The following is a 19,882-nucleotide window of genomic DNA, read 5'->3' as shown; positions in this document are numbered from 1 at the left end:
ACAGTAATGTGTAATCCTATTAGTTAGAGTGGCGTCACATCTAAAAATATCCCCAATAGTGTATCAGTTTGTGCGGAAGCGTGATGCGGTTACAAAATCATTTATCTAATGTTGATACGATAATAATGTAGCGAATAAAGTTTAAACTTTGTTATTATGTCATATATTTATCGAATGAATTATTTATTACACGAGAATATACCACTGCATATTATAGTTATATTTGAAAGGAAATGGCCGTAGCTAGGTACCTACTACCATGAGCATGAAATAAATAATAGCAAAAGTTTAATTTTAATAATACGAATGAAGGTTGCGATGTTTTGACTTCTGTTGAGAAAAAAAGCATTTCTTTCATTAAAATCTTCATATAAATAATGGACTTGAATCTTCATAAATAAATAACTATTAGTTGCACTTTGAATAAGTACAGATTTTATAAAACTTGAATAGGAATCATTTCTTAATACCCATCAGAATTAAATATCCAATGATTGAAAATTTAATCTCTCCACCAATGTCAATTTTATTGCAAAAATATGAAATTAATTCGCGAAAATTATGAAGATATTATGTAACGTTAAGATTCATAAGGAAATATGTATATTCAAAAGGGTGTGTCCGCTCTCACGTGTTTAATTAAACATATGCTTGTATTTATTGCTATCGTTAAAAGTAATTTATAAAATTAATTATATGTATATTTACAGTAACACTCAAAATGGAAAACCCCTTATAACATCTGTATATGTTTGTCAACAGCTGTGCACTATACTAGCATAATATAATAAAAAATTGATATAAATACGATTCAATGAAAACTAAGTTTGTTAACGAGAACGTTAATTAAGTACATATTCTATACAAAGCTCATAAAAATGACACGTATAACCATATTTTAAATTAAATTTTTAATCTCCACCAGGCAGTGCGTCCGCTCGTTTGCCTTCCCATAACATAACATAAAAAAAAAATAAAAAAAAATCTATTATTTGTCCGTCAATATCCTACTTACCTCATAAGAGAAACAAATCACTTCTTCCTGATTACTTCAAATAGCAATAAATCTTAAACGTGTGACTTACAAACAGGCCGGCTAATTCACCACAAGCATAGCATCACTGATCGATACATAAATGGCAAAGTTGAGGGTCAGGCAACGATGAATGAAACCCCAGAGGGGATGGGGCGGGTGTCTCGGCCATGGCCACGCTGTGACGTAGGGGCAGAGCGCATGCGCCAAGTTCAGGGGCACATTGATCGGAAGGTTTAGTCAATGGCAATGCCAGGGGCAGATCGCAGGTTGAACGCTCGTGGAACCTTTTGAACGGTTCAGTTTTGTTGCTTTTTGTTGGAATACTTCTGGGTTTAGGGATGTAGTAAATGTAGATGGGATGAATTGAATGATGCTATATAAGTAATCTAGTGGATAATTAATAACAATATTAACGAAAACGGTTTTATAATTTATATCGCCACTGCTATTTAATTACCCTTATCATATTCTAATAAACAGAAAATTGAGGATCCAAATAAATATAAGTAATTCAATATGTGAAAGGAATATGAAATATGTTTCAAAGGAATATGTTGAAATATATTTACATAGGAATTAGGTCACACGCAAAGCAAACAGCCACACCCTCGGCGAAAATCTGTAAATTGGTAGGACATTTCTATATAACCTCATTTCACACTATGAATAAGACAGCTGATAGCCCACTCCCCCTCCCCCTACCTTCCCCCCATTTACCCATAGGTTGGCAACACACACAACAATAAATACGAATTATTGGGGTTGCCTGCTTATTATGCTTTCGTCGTAAACCATAATGTGACGCATCTACTAATTTCACGGAATTTGTCTTTAGTCTATAGTAGCTACGTTCTTTTATACTTATACCAGTATGTATTTAATATAATTTGCCAAACTTATAGCATATTATTGTTTAAAATTGTATTATGGTATTTGATATTTTATAGTACCTATGGTATTTAAAACATAATATTTAATAACTTTATACTGTGAATTCTGTATATTTCATCTTGCTTTCAATATTCGTAAAACAAAAATGTTGACACCTTGTCATATATTATTATGTGGTCTTTTTATTTAACGAGACTTGATTGCGGGCGTAATCCGGCATAAATAAGAGACGCGTGCGCATCGCTGATTACACACGGAAACATAGAAAGGTACAGAGCTGTAAACATTAAATTTTATGAGAAAATATTTTTGATCGACGATTATACAAAATTTTATGAAAAATGTTACTAACATGAATTTCATACTTCCATTTTTTTATTATGTATAAAATCTTCAAATCTACAAATCAAATTAATCCTTTTTAAGACGTCAATACGACATTATTTAAATTTGTATAGGTAGTAGAGTATACACTATACAGGTATAAAATAAATCATAGTAAGAAACTTAAATTCCTAATAAGATATTCCATCTCGAAATATCAACTTTACAACCATTAATATTCTGTCTCCAGAAAATTGAAATAAGTATACATTATATTCAAACGTCAAATCCTCTATTAACATTTTAATTCATAAAATTAATGAGCCTAAATTCTTGCGCCATTTCTTCAAGATTTATATCTTTCACAATAAATATAGAGTATACGATGATACAATAAATTTTAAATGGCTTACGTTATAACTTGAATTATTTTATTACGAACTAGTTTGAATAAAACATGTTTTTGATAAGAAAACATTTAAAGAGTGTAAACAAAGTCGTTGTTTATAGGTAGAGGTGGATTGGTTTCAAAATAGCTTTTCTAAGCGAAAGTTTATTCCGTATTGGAGGAATTAAATTACATAGTAGAGGCAATAATAGGACTGTAGAATAGTACTCATTGGTGTTTATTTACTGCTGCTGTTGATTAGTACTGAGGTGTTCCTCAAATTCACTTAACCTATAGCTGTTTTAAAGTTCTATTGGTATTAATATTGACCTACATTTATATTATTTTACGTCAACATGATAAATAGATTAGTCGTCATTTAAGAATTTCTACGAGTTCATCTTCTAGTATAATAATCTATATCGAAATAGCTGAGATTATACCATATTGTTCTAAGATTCAGTGATTGCGTCATCATATAAATCGTCACAGTATATTGTATTATCTATGTACGTCACGTCTTGGTACATTTCTTAGGCTAAGTATATCCGATGCATATGTAACTCTAATCAGATATTTCTTGACGTATAATCTTCGTTATTGCTGTGTTTTATTTGATAATATATGATTACTACGGTCTTACGATTTTTCTTATATCTTAGAAGGTTTCGTTGCTACGTAATGAAGCTGGTTATGGTACCAGCATTTGTTCATGCAAGTTTAACATAAACACAATCCATTTTACTAATTATCCTAAATTTCAAAAATGTATACTCTACGGCTTTTCATACGAACTAGTCTCTGACACTGATTGTCGCGTGCGTGTCCAATCGAGCGGCCCACGTGTAGTGTCTGACAGTGGATGTCGATTACTCTTCGTAGTTCCTACCTTGCGGCCTAGAACTCTAGGATGGTCTGTATATTAGAAAACATTTAGTGGAATTGTTTTTTAAATGGTTTGTAAAATACGATCAACGATAGTTTGACTTCCATGTTAATTTTGATAAAATAAACGTAATTAAAATGCAAGTAGGCAGTAGGAAAGTTTAAACACATCTCTACATTATCACACATTTCAACTTGACGTTACTTCCTTGAAATTCTAACCCACAGATAATTAAACCAACCCACATAATTAAAATATCAAAATACACAAAACAAACCAGTAAAAACTTCTAACATTAAACTTGACTGTATCGCATCAAATTCCCAGAGCACCAAAAAACTGAACGGAATACGCAAGTGTGCGCACCATTCATAAATTTCCCCCTACAAGGAGGCAGGTGCCGCGTTGGGAGGGGGAGGGGGGGGCCTCCCTCTTTATGAATGAGGGTATACGTCATTGGTATCGATCGCGGCCCTGGCTGAGGTTGCTCGCAAGGGCAGAGCAACAGGTGACCAGCTGACGCAAAACGTTCAGAGGTTTCCGTTTAAATATTATTTTGTCACATATGACGTCATTACTTGATTATCATTGACGCGATATCATGTTTATTCTAGCTTTTATTCAGGCTATTGATGATAGACGCACTCGATGATAAACAAAGGAACAGCTATTTATCTCGCTAGCGTTGCGCTCTTATTTTATAAATCTCGACTCATAAGTAAGTGGATTTGGCTAATGGCCTTCGAAGAGAAACTCACTTGAAACTTAGAGCGTATATTTCAGTTTTAAAAGTACCGCTATAAGCTTATACTAGCTCTATTTTTATATCGCTCATTATTCATATTCATAATTGCCGGAAAATTTTACCGAAAAGTTTTTATTGCTATTCTTTCGTAAAGGAAAATAACTCGGAAAGAATGAAAAGAGAAAAGCAATCTTCAACCATATTATATCGTTACGACCCACAGCGCTTTAACTTCCAATTAATTAAACCAATGTTACGTATGAAAGTGATTAAAGAACATTTTCCTTTATACATCCTTAACATTTTCATTTAGAGAGACATTATTTAATATCTGTAACTCATTTGGTTACATCTTCAAAGATAATTTATTTATAGTCGAAATGTAATCAGAAGCTTAATTTTCGACATTTTCATAGGGAATCACTTAATCATGGAACAGTCTAAAAATAAAATCGTAAACAAAATTAATACCATAAACATTTTGTATCTCAAAATCGACAAATTATGCCTGACTTCATAGTCGGAACAATGAAATTACAAATTCATTTTAAATACATTTGTAATTTCATTCTTCAATGCTTGGATAAAACTTATCCGTCCAATAAAGTATTACACGAGGCCCTTCGCTCATGGAGCTACTCAAAAATGACTGAACTAATCAGTAATTACGATTACAAACCAGTTACAAATTGTATCTCGCATACAACGCTACTCAAGTTATAAGGTTTCAGTCACTTGTCAATGTTTGCTCGTTCATTTTTATCATAAAAAACAAAGAAACTCGGGAAACCAGTAGCGTGGAGACCGACACGACGCGTCGCGCGTGATTTGTTGCTAACGCGTTACTCACCAGTTAGTAACTAGTCGCGTCGTGTGCGAATCTCCATAGAACATGTATGGGCTGTGACACTCAGGCAACTCGTTAGTAATTTGAGTTTGTGACTAGTTCTTTTTGAGTAGCTCCATGAGCGAAGGGCCTAATATTAAAATGTCACGTAAACTGTCAAATACGGGCAATTAGAATACGTTTTTAAAATGGTAGTTTTATACATTATTAAAACAATGAAAATGAAATGAATATAAAAAAATATAATAAATTATGTTGAAGGATATGAAACTAAAATTATAAATACATACCTACTAAGATTAAAGATTAAATAAATAAATAAAAGATGATATAAGATTTAACAATTATTATGTTTCATTCGTATTCACCTTCCCTTTGAATATACGACGAAATAGTAAGTGACTTGAAAGTTGAAACGATATACGAATGGTTTTTTTAATATTATTTGAAAATTTTTTAATATATCATGCTATACATATTACAAAAGAAACAGTTTTATTGACGTTGTATATATGTATTAATATATCTATATTTGACGCAAAACCTTGCAGCTTGCTCTGTGTGCTTGTGTGCATGTGAAATAAAAATAATCTTTAAAATAACTTCAAACATTATCTCAGTTCACAGCTTGTAAAAAACATGTTATTTGTGCTATTAAGCAATGCTTTGACGCTATTATATTTTATTAATTTTTCGCTCAAAATATTATATCATAAGTAAGTAACATAAACAGACAATATTGTGTATCGTTTATTTCATACCCATCTTTAACATTCTGAAATATTCACGTTTATTCGTATTCGTCAAGTATTCGTACTTATTTATAAATATTTTATGATCTGTGAAAGAAAGTGTAGAGAATTATGAAGTAAAAGTCCATTGTGCGTCACTAGTCGGGTCTCCTCGGCGTGACAGCCGCGGGCCGGCGCGTGACGCCATCGACCCCCATCCCCCCGTGATTCACAACTTCTACAAATTACACCCAAAATGTAATTTGTCTATGTCTCCTTTCTCTACATGTGACCCACATCCAAAATCACTTGCGCTTAACCATAATAACGATAACGATTCCGTAGGTGTATTTTAATATATTTTTAACTCGCTCTTAAATTCAGTGTGATGTTATGAAACGTCGTTGTGAAGCCATAAAATTTACTGCACGGTGACATAATCACGATCGGATAAATGTAAGCATTTTATTGTTAGCGACAGTGATTCCTCTTTGTATAAATATACGTGGTAAGAATGTATTTGCGGATCGCCTGTTGCAAAATATAACACACTTGCGTTTTGTTTTCGTGGTATATTGCGTTTCAGAGTTTATGCAGATACCTGATTATTATTTGCAATATTCGTGGACTTTGTAACGCGTTGTCTTTATGTTCGAAGTTTATGGCTTCTACAAAATATTTACTGTTAGGAATTCGACGCATTCTGTACACGAAAATACATCATCGGGCCGAAACTACAGCCATCAAACGTCACGCTCTCCCATAAAGATAGCGACTATCTTATACGTAAATGCATTACGTTGTCGATTACACGAATCCTATATATACTCGAAACTTTTGAGCCGTGAAACGCGTCAATGGTGATGAATCTCTGATTAGTTGTCGAGTGTTGTAATTATAAATGTGACGGGCGCGTGACGCGCGGCGACTCGTGCCAACATTATTGTGCGATGAGCAGATGTTATTTTGCTTTCGACTGTTCTAGCTTATCGGTCATATCGTATCTTTGCTTGTGCAAAACATATTCCGAGCATACTTTGATCGCAATCAGTGTTGAAGCTCTATTTTCCTCTTGGCACTTTTAAGTATGCTGATCTTTTCCAACCGCTTGATGAAAATGTTATGTACCTACTACCTACCTACCTACGCTTTATACGAAAATGTTGTTTTTAATTATAAGACCAAGAGTTGGCAATACTCAAATATATTTTGATACAAAATATTTTATGTAGGTATTAATTTCACGGTTAGGTTTCTATCCGACCATCTTATTCTAACACAAGTTGGTTAGAAGTTATAACTAAGTTGAAAGATATTCCAGCTGGCAGGTTCGCATAGCTTCCATTACTTACTGAGTGATATTAAATAGTTTGCCTTCTCTATTCAAATTAATATTCCGTATTATTATGTTTAATGGAATTGAAATAGTTTCTATTAGAGATAAAATTTAGACTCCAAAGTAAGAGCAATAATGCCTAATAGGCAGTGGATAATTTTTTGTGTGAAGTTTTAACAATACTATCTACCTACTAACAACATTATGTAACAGACATTATGTGATTGTAAATCAATTCTCAATCCTATAATTCCAATTTTAAATCACATGAAATTTTTCGACAATTTCAAGATCACACCACAAAATTTACGACACATTTTCAAAGAAATAGAATTGTAAAAAATAAAACTACAGACATGTGGCGAAATAAACATTCAAATGACAAGATATTTCTAATAAAATACATAGGCCAGTAGAAATCGACACTAAAAAACCCTAAATTCGCAAAGCACGATGTAGATTTGAATTTTTGGTATGTTGTTTGGATCAGTTAGGGTGATGTAAATCCCAATTTGCAACTTCGAAAAAGTTGTGCTCGCTGCGCACCACGTGATAAACTGCGAAAATTTTGGACTTTTTTCACTTTTTGCTCTAAAAGTCATAAACTATGCGTTTCCGACAAGTATGATTCAGTACATAAATTAAGGTTATTAAATTTGCAACAATTTAAGCCTAACCGCAGCTCTCTAAACCTTATAACGACTAAACTGTGGCCATTCAAAGATGGTTCATTTTTCCGGAAATATTGAAATTTTTAGTTTTGCTCCCGTTTGAAGCAAAATATTGGCAAAAACCGCTCGTTCTATGAGAAGTTCGTATAATAAAGTTGTAGTGCATTTAATTTTCTTTCATAAGAGCATAGAACAAAGTCTGTGAGACAAATAGTTCACTCACAATATCTGAAAAACAAAAAGAAGGTAGAAATAGATTTTTAAAGAATTGAAACTGAGGGCATATAAAATCATAAAAAGGATAATACTTTTTCATTTGCAGGATAGGTAATTAACTAAATTACAAAGATAATTAAATTTGCAACAATTTAAGCCTAACCGCAGCTCTCTAAACCTTATAACAACTAAGCTGTGGCCTTTCAAAGATAGTCAGTTTTTCCCGAAATTTTCAAATTTTTAGTTTTGCTCCCGTTTGAACCAAAATATTGGCAAGACCGCTCGTTCTATGAGAAGGTCATAAAATAAAGTTGTAGAAAATTTAATTTTGTTAATTACCTATCCTGCAAATGAAAAAGTATTATTCTTTTTATGATTTTATATGCTCTCAGTTTCAATTCTTTAAAAATCTATTTCTACCTTCTTTTTGTTTTTCAGATATTGTGTGTGAAATATTTGTCTCACAGACTTTGTTCTATGCTCTTATGAAAGAAAATTAAATGCACTACAACTTTATTATACGAACTTCTCATAGAACGAGCGGTTTTTGCCAATATTTTGCTTCAAACGGGAGCAAAACTAAAAATTTCAATATTTCGGGAAAAATGAACCATCTTCGAATGGCCACAGTTTAGTCGTTATAAGGTTTAGAGAGCTGCGGTTAGGCTTAAATTGTTGCAAATTTAATAACCTTAATTTATGTACTGAATCATACTTGTCGGAAACGCATAGTTTATGACTTTTAGAGCAAAAAGTGAAAAAGTCCAAAATTTTCGCAGTTTATCACGTGGTGCGCAGCGAGCACAACTTTTTCGAAGTTGCAAATTGGGATTTACATCACCCTAACTGATCCAAACAACATACCAAAAATTCAAATCTACATCGTGCTTTGCGAATTTAATGTTAATTTCCACTGGCCTAACAAGAAATAGTTACCTACATTATATTGGCCGTTTTTCTGTAGGTAGGTAGGTATTAATAAAAGTGCATACAGACATCAAAATGATTCACAAGAGGTAAAAAATAGCTGGACACTTGGACAGGTAACTGATGCATTAGGAATAGACTAAATTCGTCACCGAGAAATGATTTGGCGACACTTATTAATAGTTCACTCGTCTTGCCAAATGACAGTGGGTCGACAAATTAAGTGCTTTTCGTAACGTTTGTATGAACATTTGTTTTATTCTCTCTGTTTTATTACATCGAGGTTACTGTGGTTTTAGCACATCAATAAAATGTTAAAGAAATTGAAACGTACTTTTTACCTTGATGTTTAATATTTATAGGTGACTTTGGATATTGCGACGTAGAGTCTATACCTAGCATTTGACGAAGAAATTTATAGAAATTTCATCATCATAGGATAACTGCATACAAAATAACTTTTATTTTAGAAATTAAATTATTTAAGAAAGATGGCGGTAATTTTCAAAACACGACAAGTTCTAAGATTGAAATCAAAATTAATAAATTGCCTTTTTTATTAATTAACTTTTCTCTATAAATCAATGATGGTTGTGATAGGCACTATATTTACAATTTCTATCTCCTAGTCCAACTCTATTAAAGTTATAAAATTATAAACATTTTGACATGCGAAATTTCTACAACTGATTCACAAGTTATCTCTACTGTGTTAACAAAGCAGTTTCACTTACTAATGAATACGGCGTAAGAAATCAATTGGCATCAGTTAGCTGGACATCTTGTTAGGAAAATAATGATTTGAAACTGTTCCTCGTTTGTGAAAACATTACATTTACTTAGTAACAATTGTATGAGTGTCAATTTTATTATGTTTTTTAAGAACCAGTTGAACAACTGGGGAAATTTCTTTAAAAGGATATATTGTGTATATTATATTCAGTTTACAATTATGTTAAGAAAGTTGGGAATTACTGAAGAACGATAGAGCTGATGAAAATTATATTCAATTTGTTGTGCTCATCTCTACCATATATGTATGTCACTATAGTTATAAAAGACAGTCACGAAATGCATAGGTATATGTAGGAACTTGCGTTCGTGCGAAGTTGGTCAGTTCAGCCATTTCCTAAACCAAACAGCACCAACACATTCAATTAACAGCCTATAAAGCCTCACGCGTAACTATTATAAAATGATTGACTTAACCTCAAAGAGATTTAGGTAAAACCTCCAAAGTACACATAGTGTGTGTGCAAGGCATTCACGAGTAGCGGGCCATGGCGCCGGCCGTGGGAACCAATGTGTTTGTCAATCCTCAAGCACTCCTTAAGGGTGCTCAGACATATTATTATGACGTACATTTGCTCAGCTATAGACAATGTGCTACTAAGTAAATAGCCGATGGCATGTAATAGGTAACGTATGTTTTAAAGCTTTCATTGTAACTGCAGAGATATGAAAAGTGGGGGGTAGGGTAGGGTTGTTTCTGATGATACCTACTAATATTTTACGTATATTTTTAATTAAATTATGGCTGTAGATATAATTAGCAATAATTTCTTTTAAAAGAAACAGATATTAGGCAAATATGTATGGGTTTAAACAATTAAATAGATAAATCATCTCGCCGTCTAGAATAATATGGCGTAAACATCATCCACGTATCGATACAAATAATAGTTCAATAACCTGATCACTATAAATACCTATCAAACCTATAAAAATCTTGAAGTAAACTGCAAGACAAAAGATGGCTACCACAAAATGACGTCTAGCAGAACATTCGCGTCGAAAATAGAAAAGTGAGTTAGCGCGCCGAAATAGAGCCCGCCTTCGGCCCAAAAACAGTCAAGTTAATAATAGACGACTCGCAGGGACGTTTTCATCCCGTGATTCACCTGTGGCGATTGTTTTTACGTCAATAGCTCGCGTGTTTACGAGCGATCCGGATCAGCTGACGGCCAGGAATAGCCCTGACATGCCAGCCACGCTATGCGGCCTGCGCCCGCGCACACACAAATAGTTCGCTATAATTAGACGCGGTGAAATCGTGGGTTTGTTATTTTTCTTTATCGTCCTCGTAATTGGGTTAGTTGCATGTGGGTTAGGGCGTCGGCGTGTCTGGGAGTGCACTGGCCGTGCCCGTGCCTTGTCCTTACACCTCGCGTGCTTGTAGTAGGGACATGACGAATGATCTGTTATGGTTAGACGTTTTTGGGAATAACGAGTTGTTGGAACTGTTTAAAGATTGACAAATTGATGTTTTGATAGTTAGCGGTTTCATTGCAATTTGCAAATAAGTTAATCATTAAGTTATCAAATCATTCAGATTTTTCTTCAATGTACTTTTATTTCCAATACCTATAACTAAATCAAATCGAATACTCGCTGGAAAATTTACCTAACGAAAATAATAAGTACCTAGGTATTAATAATTACCTGTTTACCACAATTACAGGCGCGCTGACTAATTACCACGGAGGTAATTTCTTGATAAACATTGCTTATACTTGCCCCGCCTACACCGACACTTAGATAGATAATTATGCACTGTACACGTATTGACAGAATCAACCAATTAGTAATATACACCCATGAGGCTGATTACACACGTGCGACTAGTCGCAATAACCTGTCTAGATGATACAGTGTGTACACTATATTCCATGTTAAATTGACTAACAAGTCATCGGCCTAAATATAATGCAATGGATCACTTTTTCGTTTACAAGTATTGTAATTTTCCAACCTACCTGAAATCTAAAGGAATTCCACGATTCCTATTTTTAATACAAATTTGTCAATTGTATGTTTCATCGCGATACATGCAGCAAGACGTAGGTGATAACTGTAGATATCGAAAAATGAAACTGAATCATGGTTTACTATGTGCGATGATTCGCAAATTATTATTAAAAACCTGTCTCATATGCCACTCGCCACGCCATCACTAGATACTAAAACGATTGAAAAATAAACTTAACACAATTTTCTGTTTTAATCAGAAAAACTATAATTAAAACATTACTTCAACGCCTTTAAATTGCAGTCAATTGCATTTTTCTTCAACGACTTTTAATCGCAATTGTACACATACCCTAAATAGAATAAAGTGCCTATTCCTCCATACATGGTCACCCTTAGTTAAAACTGTGATACTCGAGTAGGCGGCAGTCACACTTCCATATAATGACTTATTTGCATGTTAAACGGTTTTTTATTAGCGGAATCTATTAAGCCAATTCATAACATTAGGTATACTGTATTTTAACCAATGATTTTTAAGCACATAAGTGAAACTACGAATTTAGGTTTTTAATTTTTTTGACACTAGCAGGTTTAGTATTGTTTTTAAAACCATATATTATGAACATATAAGTAGGTAGGTACCTACCTACTTACGTAAGGTACATAATTTTGTTATATTTTTCGTTAAATAAGTTGTGGGAAAATGATAACTTATCATAAGTAATTTTAGGTTTGTAGCTGAGACAGGTATCCCCTCTTATCATAAAAAACATTTTGATTCAAAATCATTGTAATTTCTATTCTTAAAAAATTTCACACGTCTTATTATATTTAACCTATAATCTTACCCTGATTAATACATATATAGAAGATATCAAAGAAAAATATTATCTAAAGTTAGAAAAAAATGAAATAAAAATAAAATGTAGAGCAATTTGCTCTGCGTTTATTCAAATACAGGAAATACCTATGATGAAGAGCCATTTAAAATAGCAACTCTTACGATGACATAAAATCTCTAAGCTCAGTATTTAAATGATTTAAATACGAATTATATAAATATCACGAAAAGATTATTTAAAATAATATTATGTATAAATTTGCCCCTTGACTCTATCTGCAAGTTTGTTGTATAATTTTGCATTTAAAAGGATTATATATTTCATTACCTTCTAGATTGAAGATTTTTTAAATATTTGGAAGTTATTTGAACATAAAATTTATCATAAATCCGAATTATTTCCTATACTACTTATATGTAGAGATAGATGGCTAATCGTATGAATTATTTACCCATACAAGCATTTATTACGAAATAAAGATAAAATAATATACTGTTCCCAAAACTAGTTACAGAACGTATTAAAGTACATTTTATTCAAATATTGCACAGAGTAGACTAGAGTGAGAAAAACAATCGAAAAATTATTTTGTCATAACATTGAACATTGTGTATTATTTCGTTTAATTTACCTACTAAAAATATGGAGAAGTAGAAAATAATATAGCAACCTTATTCTTAAAAATTGTAAAATGTATTTCGTAATACATTTTTCATGCAATTCGAAATGAAAAATGAAACATACGCTGAGCACACAATATGCAATCGTGTAAATAAACAGGCGGCGTTTTGTTATTGAACGGAACGTGGAGCGGATTCATTGTCAATGTCGGGCAGCAGCGGTGAAGGCACGCGATTCATAGCGAAGGCTTCAGGGAGGGGGCCGGCGGGCCGGCGGGCGGGCAGGCGGGGAGGCGCGGGCGGTGGGCGGGCCGGGCGGTGACGTCAGCGGGGGGACCGCCGCCACGCGATTGGCCCGCCTGCGCGCGCCGCTACCGAATATGGGACCGCCGCTCCATTGATAAAACTGCGGCGCGGGGTCGCGCGGCGCCAGTCCCTTTCGCACCGGCCGCGCGAGAGGCCGTCTTCACGCTGGCGCTGTTCGTAATCCCGTTAGGCCCGTGGGCCGAGGAGCAGGTGGTGCCGGACGGGATGGGCACGGACGCGGAGCCCCCGGCCGGCGCGCACCTCCTGTCGCTGGCCGACGTGGGCTCGCTCGGCTTCGACTGCCCGCTCAAGCCCATCTCGGCGAGCACGGCCGGCGCGCCCGCGGACCTCAACACGCCCGTGGCCACGTCCGACCTGCCGGCCTTCTTCCCGAGCCTCTTGGAGCCGCCGCCGATCTCAGGTGTGTTGGCGCGACCCCGCGATTGCCGCTGCCGTGCGCCCGACCCCGTAGGCGGTACACCCCCGGTCGACCGATAACGTTGTAAATAAACAATGCGGTTTTTCATTCAGTGCACAGTTCATAGTGTATTTTTGTGTTTTATGTTCACGTGCTCGGAGTTTCAGTAAAGTTATTTTGTGTTGCGTTCGAGTGAAAAGGAAAGTTAGAGTGCGACTCTAACTTGGCCCGGATCGATACAGTTATTTGAATGAAGGAACTTTCATTGTGAATTCCCGACGGTAACGTGCGTCAAAGACGGACGGATTTATTTATTTTGTTTTTCTCGTTAGGGAATTAGCATACAAATTTAAATCTTCAAAATCAATGACTTATTTTGAAATTAATGCTTTGAGATGCCAATTTAAATTTACACAAATTACGCTATTATGTCGAAGCGCACAATAAAGCCTTCCATGTGGCGTGCAATAAACTTAATAATTTTATTTCACATCGACAGATTCTTTCGAAAAGGTTCAAATTACAGATAAAATCGACATTTTATTGCAGATTACAAAACAAATTATAATTTAACTTCTTCATATCGGAAATTTTAAGATATCGAAAACATTTTACATTATTTGAATCGATACTAAATATAAAATATGAAACCCAACATGGGACTTATTTTGCATAATGTAACAAATGAGATAAATTTTTAGAAGAAAATTACTTTATGGAAAAGTTTATTTTCCTAAATATTTCATAGTAATGAATGTTTACAACAAGGTGACAATAATAGTTGGTCAAAATGTTACAATGATAACAGGCTATCAGCTTCCGTCTTTATCTGAGGGTCTGCCTTCCGCTCCATAACATTGTCAGCTAAACGCGAACCATTTTAGACTCTGCATTTTAAATGTTTATTTATCAAACATAAATAAATAGTAAAAATTTTCTACTGATTCAAAAAAAATGGAAAATCGACTTATGCGAAAAAATTCAAAATTATTTCAAAATTATTAGATTTATAATAAATACGCTAGGTTTGATTTATGGATAAAATTTTGCAATATTTAAAATATTGATGTAACGGTCTTCCCTTATTTCAATGCAGATGCTCAAATCAGTGATTAAAACACAGCGTGAATTACCTACTTACTTTTTTTTTTCAATCATTTATTCAAGGCTTTTGAACGAATGTCTTATAAAATTAATGCGAATACTGAAGCTCTATTTGTATTTTCTTTAATCTAATAAATAAGATTATAATATTCAAACGGTATTACGGTGAATTATTTTTGTTTACATCAAAATGGACTGGCATTGATGAACAATACGTTTTCAACATTATTTTTAAACACATATTATGTCTGCTATATAAAGCTCTGGAACTTTGGCTCACGTATTGTGTCCGTTGTTGCAGGTACATTAGCGGGCGACGAGCTGTCCCTAGGATGTTCCCCGCGGCGCCACAAGCATGAGTCGTCGCTGTCGCCGGGCGCGCGCGCGGAGGACGCCAGCAACGCGTCGAGCGCCAGCGCGTCGCTGTACGGGCCGCCGCTCGGCAACAAGCGCGCGCCCTCGCCGCCGCTGCAGTGGCTGCTGCCCTCCGGCCCCGGGCCCGGCGTCGACAAGTACTTCCAGCAGGAGTACGAGGAGCGCGTCGACCTGCTGCCGCCCGACTGCCAGCCGCCCTACTGCCAGCCGCAGGCCTGCGCGCCGCAGCACTGCGAGTACCGCCCGCCGCCGCAGCAGCAGCACTGGGAGGCGCAGGAGTACGCGAGCGCGCCGCAGCCGACCCCCGGCCCGTCCGGCCTGCCCAAGCGCGAGCCCTACCCGAGCCCGGCCGGCGACCGCCCCGTGCAGCTCGCCGAGTACAACCCGTCCACGAGCAAGGGCCACGAGATCCTCTCGCAGGTGTACCAGCAGAGCGCGCAGCCGCTGCGCCTCGTGCCCGTCAAGCCGCGCAAATACCCCAACCGGCCGAGCAAGACGCCCGTCCACGAGCGGCCGTACGCGTGCCCCGTCGAGGGCTGCGACCGCCGGTTCTCCCGCTCCGACGAGCTGACGAGGCACATAAGGATACACACGGGCCAGAAGCCGTTCCAGTGTCGCATATGCATGCGGTCGTTCAGCCGGTCGGACCACCTGACGACGCACGTGCGGACGCACACGGGTGAGAAGCCGTTCGCGTGCGACGTGTGCGGCCGCAAGTTCGCCCGCTCGGACGAGAAGAAGAGGCACGCCAAGGTGCACCTGAAGCAGCGGCTGAAGCGCGAGCGCGGCGGCGGCTCGCACGAGCCGCACTCACACGCGTCGCTCTAGCAGAGACTGGTCGCCACCACGGCGACCGCGACCGCGCCGACCGAGGCGCCGGCCGCCTACAGCGACGCGAGCGGCACCCCGGCGCCCCAACCGGGCCCGGCGCCCCACGTGGGCCCCTCACCCCGCGCGCCCCAGCCGCCCCCGGCGCCCCAAAACTGAACTATGACTATTTTCACGTTGAAGTTATCAAATAATTTCATCGCTTAGGTGTAAATCGTCTTTAACGAAGCTTTATTAACTCTACATTTGTAAATTCATTGAAATTTATATATCTTTTTATACATATTTGTAATTATTGCGATAGGTAATGATCAACTCGATGTATTTATTTTTGATTAGATAGGATAATTGAATGAAATAGACTGGGAACAAATAGATTCGGAGAGGAATGGCCTAAAATAATGTATGTGTGTGCGCACCAGTTCGTTAGTAGTGTGGCGGTGCAGTGCGAACACGTCATATCTTTCAGTAAATTCTGTAGTTAAGAAATTTATACGAGACCGTTCGGTCGTGTTATGCATCGAAAGGTGATTGATCATTGGTGATACGTAATGAGCCTACGGTAGTATACGACTTTGGTCATCGAATGTTTGCCGTCTCCTTTCATTGCTAGCTTACGATTTATTGGTGTTGTTCCGTTAAGTGTTTTATCATCGGCAAACATTTAATAACCAGACTACCTTACTGCGTTATCATTAGTAGTTGTAATTGTAAATTTTTATATTGTTCTTGTACTTGAAACTAACGTGAAACAGTGCCATTCATTAACTTTACCACGTGCCACGGCAGATTATTTAATACTAAGTGTAACATGACTGTTGATTAAGTGATAATTTTATATAATGTAATTCGTTTGGGATTAGTATCTAGTCGTAGTTGTGGGTGTTTGAGTATCCAACTGCGGTTCGTTCTCGTGTTGCTCCTCTCTTTACTTCTTTCGAATTTACTACTCTTTCCTTCGTAAGCTTTAGATCAGAACCTCGACTTTGTTTGTCTCGAACTTCCCTTGCTCAAGATTTATTTAACAAAATTTGCTCAACTTTCTTTTAGATGTAACTATTGCCCTTTTTCATTTTCAAATTTCCTATGCAGCAGTTATTTTCCACCTTCGTTGATTTCCAGTGGCATGTATAATTAAATTTGTGTAATTAGACTAATCTAGCAAAGGTAATAGAAGTAGGATTTAAATTATGATCTCTTAATCATTATTAATTATTTACATAGAAAAGGCCCCTATTTATAATACTCATAAGTTCTTTATACGTAGATATAAATATTTGTTTAGTGGACGGTCGTCGGGACGAACGCGACGGCTGTCGTCGTTTCGCTATTCGTGTAGCTCTAATTAATATCACACAAACAAACTTCTTTCTACACAGATGTTGAACGAGCACAAATTAATTGCCTTTCTAATGGTTGTTCACTAGTGTCTATAAATTGTACGTATTTTTCTTTGAGTCGTTATTTATTACGCTTGAATAAAAAAGATAACGTTATCACACAGAACGAGTAAAATCAAACAAAACAGGGTGGGCCTTTTTGGAGTTCGATCGTTATGAATTTAGAATATCAGACAATAATATTACTAACTTTCAACTAAAAGCTATAGATTATCGAGAACGGCGTTCATGAAAATTTGAGTAAATTCTGATGTAAACAATACTGGCGCCGTTTGCCCCCACTGAATCAATAGAGAACATTCGCGAATGTCGTTCACGCGCATCACGACTACACCCATTTGTTATGCTTCTGTTAAATAGTGTGGCTCTAAAAGTTTATACTGTTTTTACTATTGTAGAAGAGACGAAGTCTCCATAGACAAGGCTAGCGTAGGTAGGTATTTTTAAAAGTGTAAACAAATTAAATGTGTGACTATCGAAACGGAGAAGACTAAATTCTGACATTTTATGTATTGTTGCATCGCGTTAACGTTATCGATGTACGGTTTGTAGTGAATTGAGTCTAACACGATGTTCAAATTTGTTATAGCACTGACGGTTGCCATCGAATCACGGAAATTCAAATGTAACGTTAGCAATGGTTGTTGGTCTGTGCGAATGTGTTGTTTGTGAAGAGAACTCGTATTGTTGAACTTGTTTAGGACTATTGCGGTGCTGCGAACCACTCGTTCGCTTGTTCACTGGTTCGTTAGATGAATGTCTCTCTAGCCCTCAGCGAATTTCAACGTGACGGTAATGCTTTATGGTGTTCACACTATTGTGAATGTGTACGAATTTCCTACTATTACAGTTTAGTCTTATCTTGTGCGTTCGCCAGAGTGAAAAAATGTTGTTGATGTTCTTAATTATAGATAGTTTTAAGTATCAATTTAGGTATTGTTAAATTTCTCTAATTTTTACTAAATTCTATTTAATATATTTGTAAATACACTTGACTAAATTTTGATTTAATGTGTATATAAGAGGAAAAGAAATTTTTATTTAATATAAAATCACCTAAGGTGCAAAAATACAAATTGTTGAAAACTTGAAATATGCTTTTTATTTACTAAATGTGAACGATCCTTGAAAGCTTGATATAAAATATCTAGCTTAGAAAATGCGACATTTATTGAGAACTATAAAAGAGTCGTAAAAACTAAAGTTTTCTTGCGAAAGCCAGAAATTCTTTGATGTAAATTGTGACTTGGCGACTACATGGATACATTAGCATGTTAAATTTACTGGGACAAATATTTTATAATTGGCAAAGACAACGATGTCTTTTTAACAGTACATGTTGAAAAGATTGCCAGATAAATTCATGAAAGTAAACACTACACACAATAATGTCGCAATTTAGAGATGAAAGAGACTAAAATTAATTCAGAAACTTTTATAATGATTTTTTAGTTCACAAATTAAAAATAAAGTTTAAAAAGAGCTGTCTTTTTTTACAAAAACTATTGAATCATATGAAAAAAAAACTATAATAGTCTGTTACACCCTTGTCTGTGCCCTTGTCCAATTTAAATAATTTAAAGTAACTTTTAGTACAGACAGAGACATCTATTGATAAAAGTGCTGTCGTTACTATTTTAAACAAATTTCAATCCTGCCAACAGATGGCGCTTTATTCAAAATTGTGAATTTCAACTACTTCGAAGTGTTTTCAATGCCAGTCCCTAGAGGGCGTTATTATCAAAAAGTATCACACATAGCGCCATCTATTAATATTTACCCGTAACTTTAATGTAAGCTGTACATAACAATAATGTAATTCATAGAGTAACTTATATAGGATGGGTAAATTCATTGTTGAGAAATGGACCTCGTCTTCGTCACTCGTGTATACTAACTTAATTTAGATTGATTGAGTATTTGCATGCTTTAGACTAAGCAAAACATGATGAACAATCGAAATATTTTAACATCTCTATGTACCATGTTTTATGCAAATAAATATTATTTTATTTTAACTTTCTATGTTTTAAATATATGTACATAAATATTATTGTTACTTTTTATTTATTAATAAAATAAATAACAAAATTCCTTATGTAAAATGTGTAGTGGTGTCTTAAAAATAAAAGACCACAGTATAAACTTATATGTTTATTTGTATTTACACAAGCTATTTTATAAAATAAATACCTACTTAAAAAACATAAACCTCGTTCGAATTTTGGAGGCTAAACAAA

The 19,882-nt window shown here is 35.8% G+C and overlaps 1 protein-coding gene across 1 annotated transcript in view; it reads left to right on the top strand.

Moving 5' to 3' along the window:
• sr (zinc finger domain-containing protein striped) overlaps window positions 1-16,242 on the top strand; it is a 35,765-nt gene extending 19,523 nt beyond the window's left edge. The window contains exon 2 of the mRNA XM_090109562.1: window positions 15,341-16,242. Coding sequence (XP_089965688.1) covers window positions 15,341-16,242 — 902 coding nt within the window. The remainder of the gene's footprint in view (window positions 1-15,340) is intronic.
• The last annotated feature ends 3,640 nt before the right edge of the window (window positions 16,243-19,882 follow it).

The sequence above is a fragment of the Colias eurytheme genome, chromosome 14 (assembly GCF_061535395.1).
Source record: "Colias eurytheme isolate Ceu_HAF_F1 chromosome 14, ilColEury1 Martin Lab GWU primary, whole genome shotgun sequence".
In the NCBI taxonomy this organism is placed as follows: Eukaryota; Metazoa; Arthropoda; class Insecta; order Lepidoptera; family Pieridae; genus Colias; species Colias eurytheme.
This window is presented reverse-complemented; position numbering and strand designations above follow the sequence as displayed.